Source organism: Madurella fahalii, assembly GCF_045866475.1.
Source record: "Madurella fahalii IFM 68171 DNA, scaffold_2, whole genome shotgun sequence".
Taxonomy (NCBI): Eukaryota; Fungi; Ascomycota; class Sordariomycetes; order Sordariales; genus Madurella; species Madurella fahalii.
In genome coordinates, this window is record NW_027263972.1 from 5,731,617 (window position 1) to 5,745,248 (window position 13,632).

General features: G+C 57.5%; 5 protein-coding genes across 5 annotated transcripts; 2 read left to right on the forward strand and 3 right to left on the reverse strand.

Moving 5' to 3' along the window:
* Positions 1 to 179: 179 nt before the first annotated feature.
* Positions 180 to 2,090, forward strand: MFIFM68171_04427 (Glycoside hydrolase subgroup catalytic core; the record flags this gene model as incomplete). Its single annotated transcript, XM_071059847.1, has 4 exons — positions 180 to 301; positions 365 to 1,132; positions 1,189 to 1,413; positions 1,508 to 2,090. 4 exons carry the CDS (start codon positions 180 to 182, stop codon positions 2,088 to 2,090), a joined length of 1,698 nt encoding a protein of 565 aa, XP_070915948.1.
* A 302-nt stretch (positions 2,091 to 2,392) lies between these two features.
* Positions 2,393 to 4,103, reverse strand: MFIFM68171_04428 (Purine-cytosine permease; the record flags this gene model as incomplete). The annotated part of the gene is made up of 4 exons (XM_071059848.1): positions 2,393 to 3,095; positions 3,182 to 3,580; positions 3,628 to 3,792; positions 3,856 to 4,103. The coding sequence occupies 4 exons, from the start codon at positions 4,101 to 4,103 to the stop codon at positions 2,393 to 2,395; spliced, it is 1,515 nt and encodes a 504-aa protein (XP_070915949.1).
* Positions 4,104 to 4,785: 682 nt separating this feature from the next.
* On the reverse strand, positions 4,786 to 8,112 carry MFIFM68171_04429 (ATP-dependent DNA ligase family profile domain-containing protein; the record flags this gene model as incomplete). Its single annotated transcript, XM_071059849.1, has 5 exons — positions 4,786 to 6,772; positions 6,827 to 6,909; positions 6,965 to 7,058; positions 7,108 to 7,718; positions 7,768 to 8,112. 5 exons carry the CDS (start codon positions 8,110 to 8,112, stop codon positions 4,786 to 4,788), a joined length of 3,120 nt encoding a protein of 1,039 aa, XP_070915950.1.
* A 669-nt stretch (positions 8,113 to 8,781) lies between these two features.
* Positions 8,782 to 9,194, forward strand: MFIFM68171_04430 (PH domain-containing protein; the record flags this gene model as incomplete). The annotated part of the gene is made up of 2 exons (XM_071059850.1): positions 8,782 to 8,964; positions 9,018 to 9,194. The coding sequence occupies 2 exons, from the start codon at positions 8,782 to 8,784 to the stop codon at positions 9,192 to 9,194; spliced, it is 360 nt and encodes a 119-aa protein (XP_070915951.1).
* Positions 9,195 to 9,389: 195 nt separating this feature from the next.
* MFIFM68171_04431 (Mitochondrial seryl-tRNA synthetase) lies at positions 9,390 to 10,169 on the reverse strand (the record flags this gene model as incomplete). Its single annotated transcript, XM_071059851.1, has 1 exon — positions 9,390 to 10,169. One exon carries the CDS (start codon positions 10,167 to 10,169, stop codon positions 9,390 to 9,392), a length of 780 nt encoding a protein of 259 aa, XP_070915952.1.
* Between the last annotated feature and the right edge of the window lie 3,463 nt (positions 10,170 to 13,632).

The following is a 13,632-nucleotide window of genomic DNA, read 5'->3' on the forward strand; positions in this document are numbered from 1 at the left end:
GGTTGTTGCGCAGCGCAGCGTCTTGCATCGCGGTTCCTACATTGCGGGTAAAGTGGGTGTATGTAGGCAATTCAAGGACGGGCCCAGAGCTCCAAAGGAACCTCGCAGCTTAAAGGTCGTGTCACCCCCTCTCGACCCCGCTGTCGATCCTGATCACTGAGTATACGGGCGCCTCAAATATGGCCTGGTCCCAGTTTTGGCGGTCATGGTTGGTGGCAGCCATCGCGACCACAGCCAATTGCCAACAGACGGGACTTCACCCTGACTGGCCGCGATGGTGCGGTAAGGTTTATGAAGCCGGGTGAGTCGACGCTCTCCAGATCTCAGATCCCGCGGAGCACGAGCGGCCACTGACTCGGCCCAGGTACCCGAATTTTGACCCCGGTGGCCAGACGCTGCCTCCCAACCCCGTCCCGGGCCCTCCGCTCTTGCATGTCCAGTTCCAGCCGCGATACAGTCTCTACTTAGATAGCGAAGAATATGGCGAATTTGTGGTCAATGCTGAGTTCTCGCGCTACCACGGCACGCCTTGGCCCAACACCACGAGCACAACCAGGTGGGCCAACCGGCTGATCTTCTCCATCAATCTTGTCGAGAACGACGATCCTATCGTCCAGAATACGGTGCCCGTCAACTCAACGGGGAATCTCTTCCGCTTCGAACTGTCACGTCTGAAGCCGAGTCTAGAGCCCATCAGGGTTGTCCTATACGGCGCGCCCGAAGGGGGCACTCCGACCTGGACGGCCACAACCTCGCTCTACTACCTCCCTGAGAAACAGAACGGCAGCGTTACGCGGATCGACAACCTCAAGGGTGGTCTGTGGTTCAAGAATGCCGCCTCGAACCACAGATTCGAGCCGCTCCTCTTCTACGGCTTCTATGCCTCGCACGACGGCTTCCTCAGGAACAACAACACCACCGAGATCCAGCAGTACGCCGACCTAGGCCTCAACGCCATGACGCCCCTGACCATCTACCGCGACTCAGCCGACATGTTTGCCTACATGGACAAGATCAACCTCCGCTTCATGTACAACCTACGAGAAGGCTACAAGAACTTGACCTACGTCGAGGAGAACGTCTTGGCGGCACGCAACGCCGAAGCAATCTTTGCCTACTGGAGTGCCGACGAGTATTTATGTCCCTCAAGTTCTCTCCCAAGGAGTCTCTCTAACGTACTGCCACTAGACCGGACGGCTGGCAGGATCCTTTCTCGGCGCCCCTCGCCGCGCACGCACTCATCCGTAGACTTGACCCTTACCACCCGGTAGCCATCACCCTCAACTGCCAGAATTACTACTTCGCCGAGTACTCGGCCGGCGCCGACTTCCTCATGGAAGACGTTTACCCGATAGGGATCAACTCAACGTGGTCTAAATGGGGCACCGAATGCAACACCACCTACGGCGACTGGTATGTACTGCCGGATTTCCCCCCTCCCCAAGAAACTAGCCCAATAGGAACCGGGAACAGTATTGGCTGACGTGACATGACTGGGAAAAAACAGCGGCTGCGATAACTGCGAAGGAACCGTGCAGGACGTGCCCAGCCGCCTCGACGATCTAGCGACCTACGAGCGATGGCTGGGTCTCTGGCCCAAGACCAAGGCGCACAACCCGCAGAGCTTCCACGGCCAGGACTACTGGCTCCGGGACCCGTCGGCTGAGGAGGAGCACGTGATGAACGTGCTGGCGTTCAACCACGGCGCACAGGGGATCATCTCGTGGCTGTGGCCGACCAGCGAGACGCTGGCGGCGGCGCATGGAGAGCTGGCGAGCGTGGTCACCAAGTCGCCCGTCGTGGAATTCATCGTTGGCGGGGACAGGCCGAATCCCATCCGGGTCGAGGCGAACGGGACGGACGTGGTGGATGCGTCGTACTGGGTTATGGGCCGACAGATGCTGGTCAGCGTGGCGAATGGGGGGTATGTCGATATCGAGGGGGGTGTGTACGTTCCCGTGCCGAATGCGACTGTCATCGCGAGCACGCCGTGGGGTAATGTTCAGTGGCAACTGGAGGGCGGGAACTTGTCGGTGCCGCTGCTGCCGGCGTTGGCTACGAGCATGGTGATTTTGGATTTAAGGGGTTGATTTGGTGTGGCGTACTGTATGTCTTGACTACTTATGAGGCCTTAAACCTAGTGTTCCGTTTGGCCGTCATATGCAGTCAAGCAGCGAAAGCCATACCGGGACCGTTCTGTTGAATCGAGCTTGCTTACCCGGATATGTCATGCCATAATTACCCATGACCGTCATAGTTATTGCCACTCATTCCCCTGTTCCGGACGACCTGGGAACCGTACCACGCCATGCTCATCATAGCACTACACAACAATTGCTGTACCGCCCAGACCATGCTGAATCCTCTCCCCTTCCCTTTCTCTCCCCCCCGGTCACCTCCCCGTCCACCTCTTCTCCCCCCACCTCAGCACCACATACAACAACCCCGTCACCACAAAAGCCAACTCAAACCCAATATCCCCCGTCGTCTCGGCAATCGGCCCGGTCCACCACACCTGCGCCATACTGGGCACCACCACCGCAAAGCTCAGCGCCGCAGACCCGAGCGCCGCCACCCCCCATGGCAGCCTTCGCGCATCATTCCACGCGTCGGCGTCATAGCCGCGCACACAATCCCCCGCGCGAAAGACAAAGTGCTCCACCAGCACGACGGCAAGGAAGGCCGAGGCCCAGTAGCCGATGAGGGCGAGGAAGTTCTCGAGGCTGACGAAGAAGTCGGCGGCGGCGCGGATGGCGAGGGGGATGACGACGGCGGCGAAGACGAGCGCGAAGAGGTAGCGCGGCACGCGGGCGAGCCCCGGCGCGAGCAGCTGCAGGTTGAGCGTGACGCTGTACGAGGTCGCGGCCAGGTTGCCCAGCAGCGAGAAGGCCAGCAGCACGACCAGGAAGCGGCCGAAGCCGTCGCCCACCGTCGCCGTCAGCATGGCCGCCAGCACCCCGCCCACCAGCGTCTCGTCGTACGCGGCCTGCCACCGCGCGTTGTTGGGCACGGCGTTGCCGATCGCTGCGCCGAGCGTCATGAGGAGGGTTGGGGGGAGAGAGAGGCCTAGGTAGGAGTAGAGGAAGATTTTGAAGCTGGGTTTTGGTTAGTTGGTTTGGTTTGGTTTGGTTTGGTTTGTGGGTGGGTAGAGGGGGGAAGTAAGAGGAGGAGAATCACGAACGAGGAGGTGTCGGGCTTGAGGTAGGTTGTGAAGTCGGAGGAGAGGCAGGCCCAGGGGATCATGTACGAGGCCACGATCATGCCGTACGAGAGGACGGATGAGGCGCGCGGTGGGTCATAGGTTACTTGGTTGCGGAGCTCCTTGCCGCCGGCGCCTGCGGCGATGGTGATGGCGATGAGCGCCGGGATCCAGGCGTATCGCTCGTAGACGTGCAGCACACGGAAGCCGCAGAAGGAGATGACCAGGGTGAGCAGGGCCGTGATGACGATGCCGACGGTGACGCTCAACGTGCCGTCGGCTACGGCCGAGAGACATTGCCCGCCGATGACCGCCATGACGACGCAGAAGCCTGTGACGGTCGCGAGGTTGAGCAGGACGGGGATGGAGACGAGGTAACGCCTGCGTGCGTTAGTGGTCTGTCGGCTGCAAGAGACGGATCTCCTCACCCAAAGCTGTACCGCGCCTGCACCATCTGTCTCATGCCGGTCTTGGGCCCTAGGGTGGACATGAATGCGGGTAGGATGGTAGTTAGGAGAGTGAAGAACAGGATGATTAGTGCACTGTTTCGGAGGTCGAGCCCGTAGACGGGCGCGAGCATGCCAAAGGCGATTCTGATGACATGTTAGGCCACACGCCCCACCCCCCCCCTACGCAGACGTCCAACTATTACTCACGGCAAGATGTTTGCATTCATGGACCACCATAGCGTGAAAACGTTGATGGTTCTCTCCACCGTCCGCTCCTTGACTGGAATCGGGGTGACACCCCTGAGCTCGACCCGGCCAAACGCCGCCGCTTTGCGGAGGACATCCCGGATGCGGCCCCATCGGTCGGCCGGCGGGGCGCCGTCGGGGTCGGGCCTCCGTTCCGAGTCGACATTTTTCGTCGCTTCTTCGTCAAGGTGGTCGTCTGAAGGAGTCATTAGTGTGAGAGTGGGTCTCTGTTGAGAGGAGAGTGATGCAAAAATTTCCCGACTTGCCACTCCGTCTGACTTTCACAGATGGGACGAGATAGAGGCAGAGAAGAAATACAGACAGAAAAAAGGCGACCGATATAGTCAATTCTCGGGAGCTAAAAAAACTAAGCTATATCTGCATCAACTCGGTGAGTGAGTTCGGCGAATGCGCGGTAGCTGCTCCTGACCCACTTCCGCAGAGAAGGTTCTGGCCGGCCCCTCAACGCCGCTGTCGAGCTATGTATTGTGCCATCTGTACTGCGTGCTATAAATTGGCAACCCAGAAGCCAATATTGGCCTTGCCCGTCTTGGAGAGTAGACCGGCATTGCGGATGGGTAAACCGCAATGGCGGGATGCTGAAAGCACGGAGCCGAAGCCAGAACGAGGGGAAGTCCCCCTCTCCCTCCCCCAAAATATTTCTCGATTGATAAGATACCCGAACGGCCCCAGATTCGTCCAACTCAACCGTCTTACGAATCGGCGCTTGGCAAAGCCGGTCCTTGCCGTCACAATGCTCGGATACCATGTGAGCCAGGATTCCGGTTATCCCACTTGATGCTCTCATGTAAAACGGCAACTACCGTCATTCCTGTCGGTAAACCCAACCAACCCTCAAGTCGTTATATCCCACATGAATCTCTCTCCCCCTTAGGCCAACCCGACCCAAAATCTCCTCCAAACGCCGTGCCCACTAGCCAGATCAAACCGCTCACCCGGCTTCTCCCTGTTATGCTTGCACCTCCTCTCCTCTTCCACAAGAGTCTCCAGCACCCGCCAGTCAAAGATAGGCACATACTCCCGCTCACCGTTCCGGCGTGTCAGCTTTGTATCCTGAATTGAGCGGAGGAAAACGTCAGTAGCCTCAATCCGCCGCGCATCGACCAGGACAATTTTCTTCTGCCGTCGACCCGTCTTCTCCGCTGTGCTGCTGCTGCTATTGCTGATGTTCTTCTTGAGCCAGGCTTTGGGGTCTTGGATGAAGTTTGTCACGCCGTGGACAGAAAGCAGGTTCTCCGTCACCCAGGGGAAGTGCGAGATACATGGCGAGAGTAAGAAAGAGTACGTGGAGAGCTCGCATGACTCGGGAAGGTAGCGGCATCTTCCGGGGTTTGTCTCGCGGGGTATCGTAGCGAGCTGGGGTGCGGTGATGCCGGTCCTTCCTGTGGAAGCGCTGTTTGCCTCGGTAGAAGGAGGTGGTGAGGCAGCAGGCATGGAAGCAAGGATCCCCTGGAATGACTGTGAAGCCTGCACGGAGTGTTGGGCAGTGTCATGCGCTCTTGCGTCCTTGTTCTCCGAGTAGGACCGGCGCATCGAAGTTGAAGTGGACAGTCTCGGCATAGGCAAATTGGCCGTGCTATGTCGCCGTGAGGGACTTGCTCGGGTATCTATGAGCCTCTGCGACGAAGGGAATGTGGAGATGTGATCGCTCGAGCACCTCCGCGTCTTCATCCTCTCTTGCGTGTTATTCTGTGATGATGCTTCATATGGCCGCTTCTGTCCCAGAGCGACTTGCTTCTTTTCAACTAGGCCTGAGGTTGTTGATCCAGGAGCCTGAATGGCGGACGATTTCGGGGTCATCGGCTGCCTGCCGACCGGAATGGCCTGATGCTCTCTCGTAGAACCCGGCCCCTTGGCCGTTGGCGAAGTTGGAGTAGACAAAATGCCTTGTCGGCCTGGTTGCGACGATTGGCGGCAAGGCGTCACGGGCGCCGTAGCCGTGGACGCGGTCGATTGGCTTGTTTCGTCGCCGGCGACTCTGAGTTCAGAGTTTTCCAGAGCAGCGATCCAGCCCAAAAGCTCTTGGCTGTCATCAGGCGGAGGCACCTCCTTCTCTTTGACGGCCATGTCTTGAAGTTCTGCAAACGAGAGCGCGTCGCGGTAAGTCCTGTCGCAATGGATTTTGGTAACGGATGGAAACCTGGGGCTCCAGAATCCCGTGTTGCCCTCCTTGTCAAAGGAGAAGCAGCGGAGATCGACCACCGGCGGCGTTGGAAAAATTACCGACGGGCGCTTTCCGTTATCAATCCCGGGCTCGATTCTCAATGAAATTGCCGTGTTCTTCTCCGTTGGGACATACTCTGGGTTGGCAGAAAAGATGAAGGCTTCGAGTTGTGTTGCGTTAAGCTCGACGACATTCGTGACGACGAATCGTGGCTGCTTCCCAAACCGCCGCACCTCGTCTTTATTCTCAAGACACCCGACGTAGAAATGGGTCCACTTAAGCCTGGGGATGTTGTAGGTTCGGGCTCTCGCAGCATCAAAGCGCGCGCCGACAACGGCAAAGTCGCCGATATCCCCGAAATTGCCAATGTATTCTTTCTTGAGCTTGATTGCGCAACAGCTGTAAGGTCGCCGAGAGGGACCCCAATCGAAGTAGGGATCATCCATTTTGAGGACGAGCCCCTCTCCGCGTGCAGTAATGCATTTGGCAAAAGCACGGCGCAGGTCAGATGCGGCGGACCGCCTACCGCAATCAATGACATCCCGCTTCACGAGAGCAGACCGGCCGGCAACCGGAGTGATGAGATCCTTCAGACGCTGGAACCTCTCCGAATGCTTAACAAGCAGAAGGGACTCGTCATCGACCATGAGCACATCATAATACACAATCATGAGATGCTCCCAGGGATGAGGTCTGTTAGGTCAGCACCAAGATGCTTGGGAGCACAACAGGGGGCGAAAGACGCACTGGGAATCTTGATCCGTCCCTAAGAAGCTTCCGGACCTCGACACATGTTTCCTGATCTTGTGAAAGTCGAGGATTTTGGAGTGCTGGGAATAATGAGCCTCTGCAGTTTCGGGTCAGGGGGTCACTCGGGTGCATTACCTTGTCACTGTAGACCACGAGTTCGCCCTCCAGAATACAGCCTTTCTTCAAAGGACAGGAAGGCTGCCCGAGTTGCAGCGATTTTCGAATCGAGCTATCATCTTGTCAGTGGCATTGCTTCACCATATGAAAAGACGACATACTCGTGCAGGGCAAAGCGGTCTCTTGTGCTGTCCTTTCCGCTCTTTGAGAAGATCTGGATGCAGTCATAGCCTTTGCTGAGATCGATGTGGATCTGGCAATATTCGCCGTCCATCTTCTCCTCACAGCTAATTCTTCCGTGAATCATGGATAAGCAATGATTGATGCTCCGGCCTTTAATCCATGGCTGACGGCCAATCTTCACCCCTAACGTGGGCTTCAGCGTCTCTGCAAGCTTGCTCATTCCGGCTTCCGGCTCCGCGGCTTTTCGTGTGCTTTTATGGGAGTCCAAGACGCGTCCAGCAACAGCCAAGTCATCCTGGACGTCCAGGATTGCTGGAAGAAGTGGGTGGTAACTCTGGCAAACCACCCGCTGGTCAACAATGACCGGCTCGTAATTCTTCAGGATGAGACGAGTCAGCCATTTGGCATCTCTGGCAGAAAGTCGCCTGTACAACTCTCCGAGCTCAAGCTCCTGGTTTGCAAGGCGGTTTTCGGAAGCTGAGCTGCGCACAGCCGGCGAGCTAAATCGGCATGTCGATGCGATGGCGTGGAGAAGTTTATCAATTTCTTCCACGGTGACCCCCTTATCACTCGGAAATATGGGATTTGGCTGCTTGAAGTTTAGTGCTAGCCTAAACGAACAGTCTTGGAAAACCTACCGTCTCCCTGAGAATGCTCTCGACAGACTCAGCCAGGTCAGTGCGCGCTTCAGGGTTGCTCCATCTTGCGAGCTGTGCGATGCGAGACCGGCCCAGGCCCAGCGCTCGCCCAATTACAGTCTGAAGTTTCTTCTCCCGAATAAAATAGACTCTGTCGGTCCTCTTCTCTGGGAGCAGTGCCGAAAGCAAGGCCGCCGTGTCATGGTCGTCACGGTAGAGCAGTGCCTGGTGCGCCTTGAACCATTCCTGAATGATGGTTGCATTGCTCCTCAAGCCTGAGCGGGCAAGTCGGTTGTCATCCAGGCGTTGGAGCAAATCGCAGACATAGGAGAAGAGAAAGGGCATGGCTCACTCCCAGCATGTACGCGATGTGCTATGTCGATGTGTCAACAAAAGGCGAGGCAGTGATGGCGCGCGAAGAGGTTGTTGTAAGTGGTTGAGACGGCATCGTAGGCAACAGGTCCTCAAGCATGGCAGGATTTGGCCGAAACAGCCAAACGGTGCCAAATGATGCCTGGCTCAAGGCCACTTCACTCTCGGCTGTGCAAGAGGCACAGAAAGCGCGATCTGGTCGCGCAATATCCGACGGAACATCTTGGCACGGGAACACGTGTGCACGTGAGAGAGCGCTTACAACACCGTGTGCGCAGAGCCAGCGGTACTGTGAGTGTGTTCTCTAAGAGTCATTCTTTCAGGTGTTCGTTTAGATCTGTGAAATGAAAACAAAAAGATCAAGACTGCTGATCGGTTAACTTGCCTCGTGCTTCCTTGGTGCTTTGTCTGAGGGGCAGTTGAGAGCGCTTGGGCCTAGCCCATACCAACGCCCGACCGTATTGAGTGAGAATAGTGGCACTGACCATTCTTGATCGCCGTCTTCCAGATTATCCAAGAAAACTAGTTCTGAAGACGGCCGAACATTCAAGTGTGCGCGGTATCTCAATCGGGCCACTCGTGACACAAAAGATCCGTGTCCGAGACCTGTCAAATCCCACAAAACGATGATCCCCTGAGCCAATGGCGCTCTTCCATGCCTTGATTCGGACTCACCACATCACATCCCGCAAGAAGGTTGCCCACCTGCGCAAGGCCGCCAGCAAGTACGGGTGCTATGCCCTTCTCCGGAGCGGAGGCTGCCCAGGCATCATGTACTGCAAAGGCAGCGAGCATGCGGTCCGGGAATGGGTGACTACTGTACAGGTTCGTAGCTCGGCTACTTGCGGATAGTCTATTGAATATTGACGGCAATTCAGAGGCTGCGGTACAAGGACTTCCACCTGGCATCGAGACCAGCATTGATCGAGTCAGAGGTTCCGCCGTCAGAAGAGCAGCCCGGACTGTTTGAAGTCGAGGCTGTGCAAGACTTTGCTGCCGCCATGGAGAAACGCGGAATTTCGGCCTGGTGGAGGCGGGCGATGGACTTTGCGTGATCTGTCAGAACCTGCTAGACAACCAACCAGCACCTACCGTGGAATACCATCTCGGTTGCTTGAGCAGATTCCCGCTGCCGTAGGTTGACCACAGCCCAGCACAACAGCCGGGACGGAGCGGCCATCGTCCCAACTAAGCCGCCCATCCCAACCTAACATAACAACCCCCTCTTAAAGCGAACGCAACTACCCTATCTACCTGCCTCTCCGCACAAGCGCCCTCGCCCGCATCAGCACCCCGGCAAACCACGGCGTCGCCCACACGCTCGCCGCAATCCTCACGGGCAACAGCACCTTCGTCAGCGCGTACGCCAACGCCACCTCGACGACAACGCGATACCTGTACTCCCCCTCCCGCCACAGCTCCAGCACCTCCCCGTGCCCCTTGCCCTCGCCCTCGCCCTCGCCCTCCCTATCCCCAGCCTCCCTCTTCTCGTGACCGACGCCGGACTCCCCAAACCCAAACCACCCCTTCCGCCGAAAATACCGCTCGAACCGCCCTACCCCCTCCGCCACGTACCCGCCGTAGTTCTCCACCATGTACGACACGGGCACGAGCTGCGGGTTGTAGTGGAACAGCCCGAACAGCCCCAGGAGCGGCAGCACGGCCGTGATCTCGTGCAGCGCCAGGAAGGCGACGACGTGCGTCAGGGGCGCGCCGCGCAGGCGCGTCGTGTAGCGCCCGAGGCGGGGCGGCAGGCGGGCCAGGATGCGCTCGGCGCGGGTGACGGTCGCTTTTTCTTTGGCTTGGGAGGCATTTTGGGTCGTGGGCTTGTTGTTGCTGTTGCTGTTGCTGTTGTTGATTTTGGCTTCTGGGCCGGGTCCGCCGGTGGTGTACGTTCTTGTCTGGCCCTGACGTCGGGATCGCGGGAGCTGCGGTTTTGTTGGCCGGTGTGGTAAGGAAGGAGGGCGGAGGTTGCGGTTGAGGTTTTGGAGGGGTAGATTGGTGCGCGGGAGGGATTGAAGACCACGCATGAGGACGGACGGTAAGCGCTGTCCCGCGCAAGACGGAGAAAAGGAATGTATAAGAAGGCTTGCCTTTGCAGATCTATTATGGTTTGGAATTGGGATGTTTGCGAGACCAGATTCGCGATCAAGGTGGGACTCGAGTAGTGGTGCACGGACCGCCTTCTCGTTTGTTGCCGGGTTGCCCCACCTCCTTACCCCTGAAGATGCCATAAATAAAGATGTCGCCCGGATCACATATTCCCCTTGAGTTTGGATCGTCAGAAAGGTCTAACGATGCGGTACGTAATATAGGACCTCTCTTTAGTTTTGTGTCATCTCTCTCTTTCTGTCGTTTTCTTGATTATTCATAATTGAACTCACAATTAAGCTCTATATGTATATAAAGCCGGGGACGGTATAGCAAGGCACCTTTGGCAGTCCGAAAAGACGCTCTCATTTCTAGGTAGGTATTCCTAAGTTATGCAAGACCAGTGGTATCATCCTCCCTCTCCTAACAGTCAATTTCCCTGCAAACATTACCACCTCCATCCTTTTCACCTCAGGAATGACCATTCCCAGCATCGATTCACCACCTCTACTCGGTATTATCTGCATCGGTAAAGATCTCCTCACCATGATCGCTCCGATTAACCCACCCCGTCTCTACAAATCATCTATAATCCTCCTCAAAATCGTCACCCCATCCAGATCCATCATACGTACTCGTGTTTCCCCATGCAGTGGGGTGCCCACCCGTAGTACTGCCAGGAATAGCACCACCACTACCGATGCCATGGTTCTCAGCCCGGGCCGCAGAATACGGACCTCCTCCTCCCCCGTGCCCCTGGGCCTGGTGAACCGATATTCCCCCTCCAGCAGGGCCACCACTCACGCTCTGCCTCTGCATCTGCTTCAACTGCTGTTGCTGTTGTTGCTGCTGCTGCTGCTGCTGCTGTTGTTGTTGTTGTTGCTGCTGGTGGCGCATATGTGGCGGGGGTGGGACAGGTTGCGAATGTTGATTACCATGCTGCGCAGTCGCGTGCATTGCGTGGCCGCCATTCGTGGCCGCCAGCATTCCTTGTTGTTGCTGCGGCTGCTGATGCTGCTGCTGGAACTGTGGAGGGGGCTGCAGCGGCAAATTCTGCTGCTGAGGATGGTGCATCATCATATGCGGCGCCATTCCTTGCACAAGCATCGGCTGGCCAGAAAACTGCGCATTCTGGTTGAACTGTCCTTGAAACGGCGGCTGCTGCGACATGGGACGCCCTCCATGTTTCTGGAGCTTGCCGCTGCCGGCTACCGAGTTTGATCTCTTGACTGTATCGCTTCTCCAGAGCCTGCCGAACCAGCCTTTTTCCTCTTTTACCGGGCCTGCGGGCTGGGGAGGGTGCATTTGTGTCACCTGCAGTCCACTCATCAGTTGCGGTGGTGCCGGTTGATGCTGTGGCATGCCTGGTTGTGCCGGCAACATGCCGGGCTGCAGAGGAAACGTCTGGCGTGGCGGCAATGCTCCGGGTTGGGCGGTCTGGGCGGGCTGCATTCCTTGGGGCCCGCCTGGTGGAGGGAACATCATGGGCCGCTCAGGGGGTGCGGTACCAGGTACCTTGGCCGCATGCGAAGGCGCCGGCGATATTAGCGACATGAGCGAGAAGGACCTGTGAGGCGCGTTTGCGGGTACCTGGCCTGGAGCACTGGACACCGGAAGCGCCTGCCCCGGGGCGATGGGCATCGGCGGCATCTGGCCTGCTGATTGCATGGGAAGCTGGACGGGGCCAGAGATGGGCAGCGGTTGTGGCATAGGCGGTTGGTTTCCTGTGTGTCCGAGATTGGCCATCCAACTAGAAGACGATGTAGCGCCTTGCTGAGCAAGGAACGGCGGTGGCACAGGCATCGGGGGCCCTTGAGCTGGGCCAAGAACCGGCTGCGACGTCACTAGTTTTGGTGGTATTGGTGGAGGTGACTGTGGACTAGATGTTCCTGCCATTGAGAAGTCTTGGGCGGAATCCTGAGGCGCTGAAACATTGACACCAGTTAAGACGGCTGGCGCGGGAGCCGCAGATGACGCTTGACCAGCACTAGGACTACCGGATCGTAAGGGATTAGGCTTAAGTGGTATTAAAGGCGAAGGCGGAGAGATATTCACCGGATCAGAGGCAAGTGGATGACGGCCGGTCGGAAGTGTTTGTGGCGGGGTCGTCCAGTCCGCCGCCGGCTCATTGGACATTAGCGGCGGAGCAGGTATAGGAGAGGGTCCAAGTCCTATTGCCGGTGGATGGATGCGATGCTCGTCAGCGGAGGCTTCCGTTGTGGATGCCACGGATTGCGAGAAGCTAGCCATAGCTTCCATACGAGGTTGCACCGGCGCGGCGCTTTGTGAGGCGCCGGGTTGCTGCTGAATGAGATCCTGGACCGAACTGGACAACGATACGGAAGATGATAGGTGGCCTTCTAAGGGATTCTGCCCGGGGATTTGCGAAACCAGCTGCTGAAACCGGTGTGCCTGACCAGGCCGGTCTAGTGCATGGATGCTTGGTAGAGCTCCCGGGTTTGTCCCATGAGCGAACGGGGAAGAAGCCCGTGAAACTGGACTAGGACTCCGAGAGCCCGGTCCTCGCGGGGTAAGCGAAGGTTGGGTCGATGGTGTCACAGCTTGTTGCCCAACGAGCCCTGGTCTGCCCGGGGATGAGTGGTGTCGTGAAACCGCGGGCGTGGCATAGGGCGGGCTTGACGTCTCGGCTTGCGCGGTCTGATCAGTTGACACCGTCATGCTTTCTTCGAGCATGGGTTTTGAAAAAGGCTGCGTCTGTGCCACGGAGTAGTCAAGGATGATATGCGTCGACGAACTTGTAGGTATAGGATCGGGATCGACAACGATAGTATTAGCCTGCAATTGGTCCGTGGTCCGTGAAGCCTCATTGTGAGAATGAAGGGTGCCACTCTGGTTTTGTAACCCTCTCGAATCTTCCGTTACACTTTGCTGTATAGAGGGCAACTCAATGGTCTCCACCGCTGACGAGCCGGTCGATGCTGGCATACCGATTCCTGATCTGATTGGTAATGTCTGAGCAGATACGGTAGGATGCGAAGCTGACGGAATCGAGGGTGCGGACGTGGCACTAAATTCGCCCGAGACCGCTTGCTGAGAGGGTCCATGCTGTGACTCCCTGTTAGACACCGCCGCGCGGGCGGGAATCTTGCCCGCCTGCATCTCAAATGCCACGACTTGCGGTTTACCCGAGGTGTCTAGCTGACTATGCTGAGATGCTAGCCCCGCCTGGCCACGGACGCTGGGTTGATCTCCGGGGCCAGGGTTTCCCACGCTTCCTTGTGGAGCACTTGGTTTAGTATTTAAATCGGCCGTCCCCGGGGCGGAAACTATTCCAATGCCGTACGGAGCTGGTGTAGACTCCCGGGAGACGATCTCCGATTCGGTCGCAAGCGGGTGCCTAAGAGAAGCAGTGACGGTTGGTATGCTGTCCTGAGCTGTAGG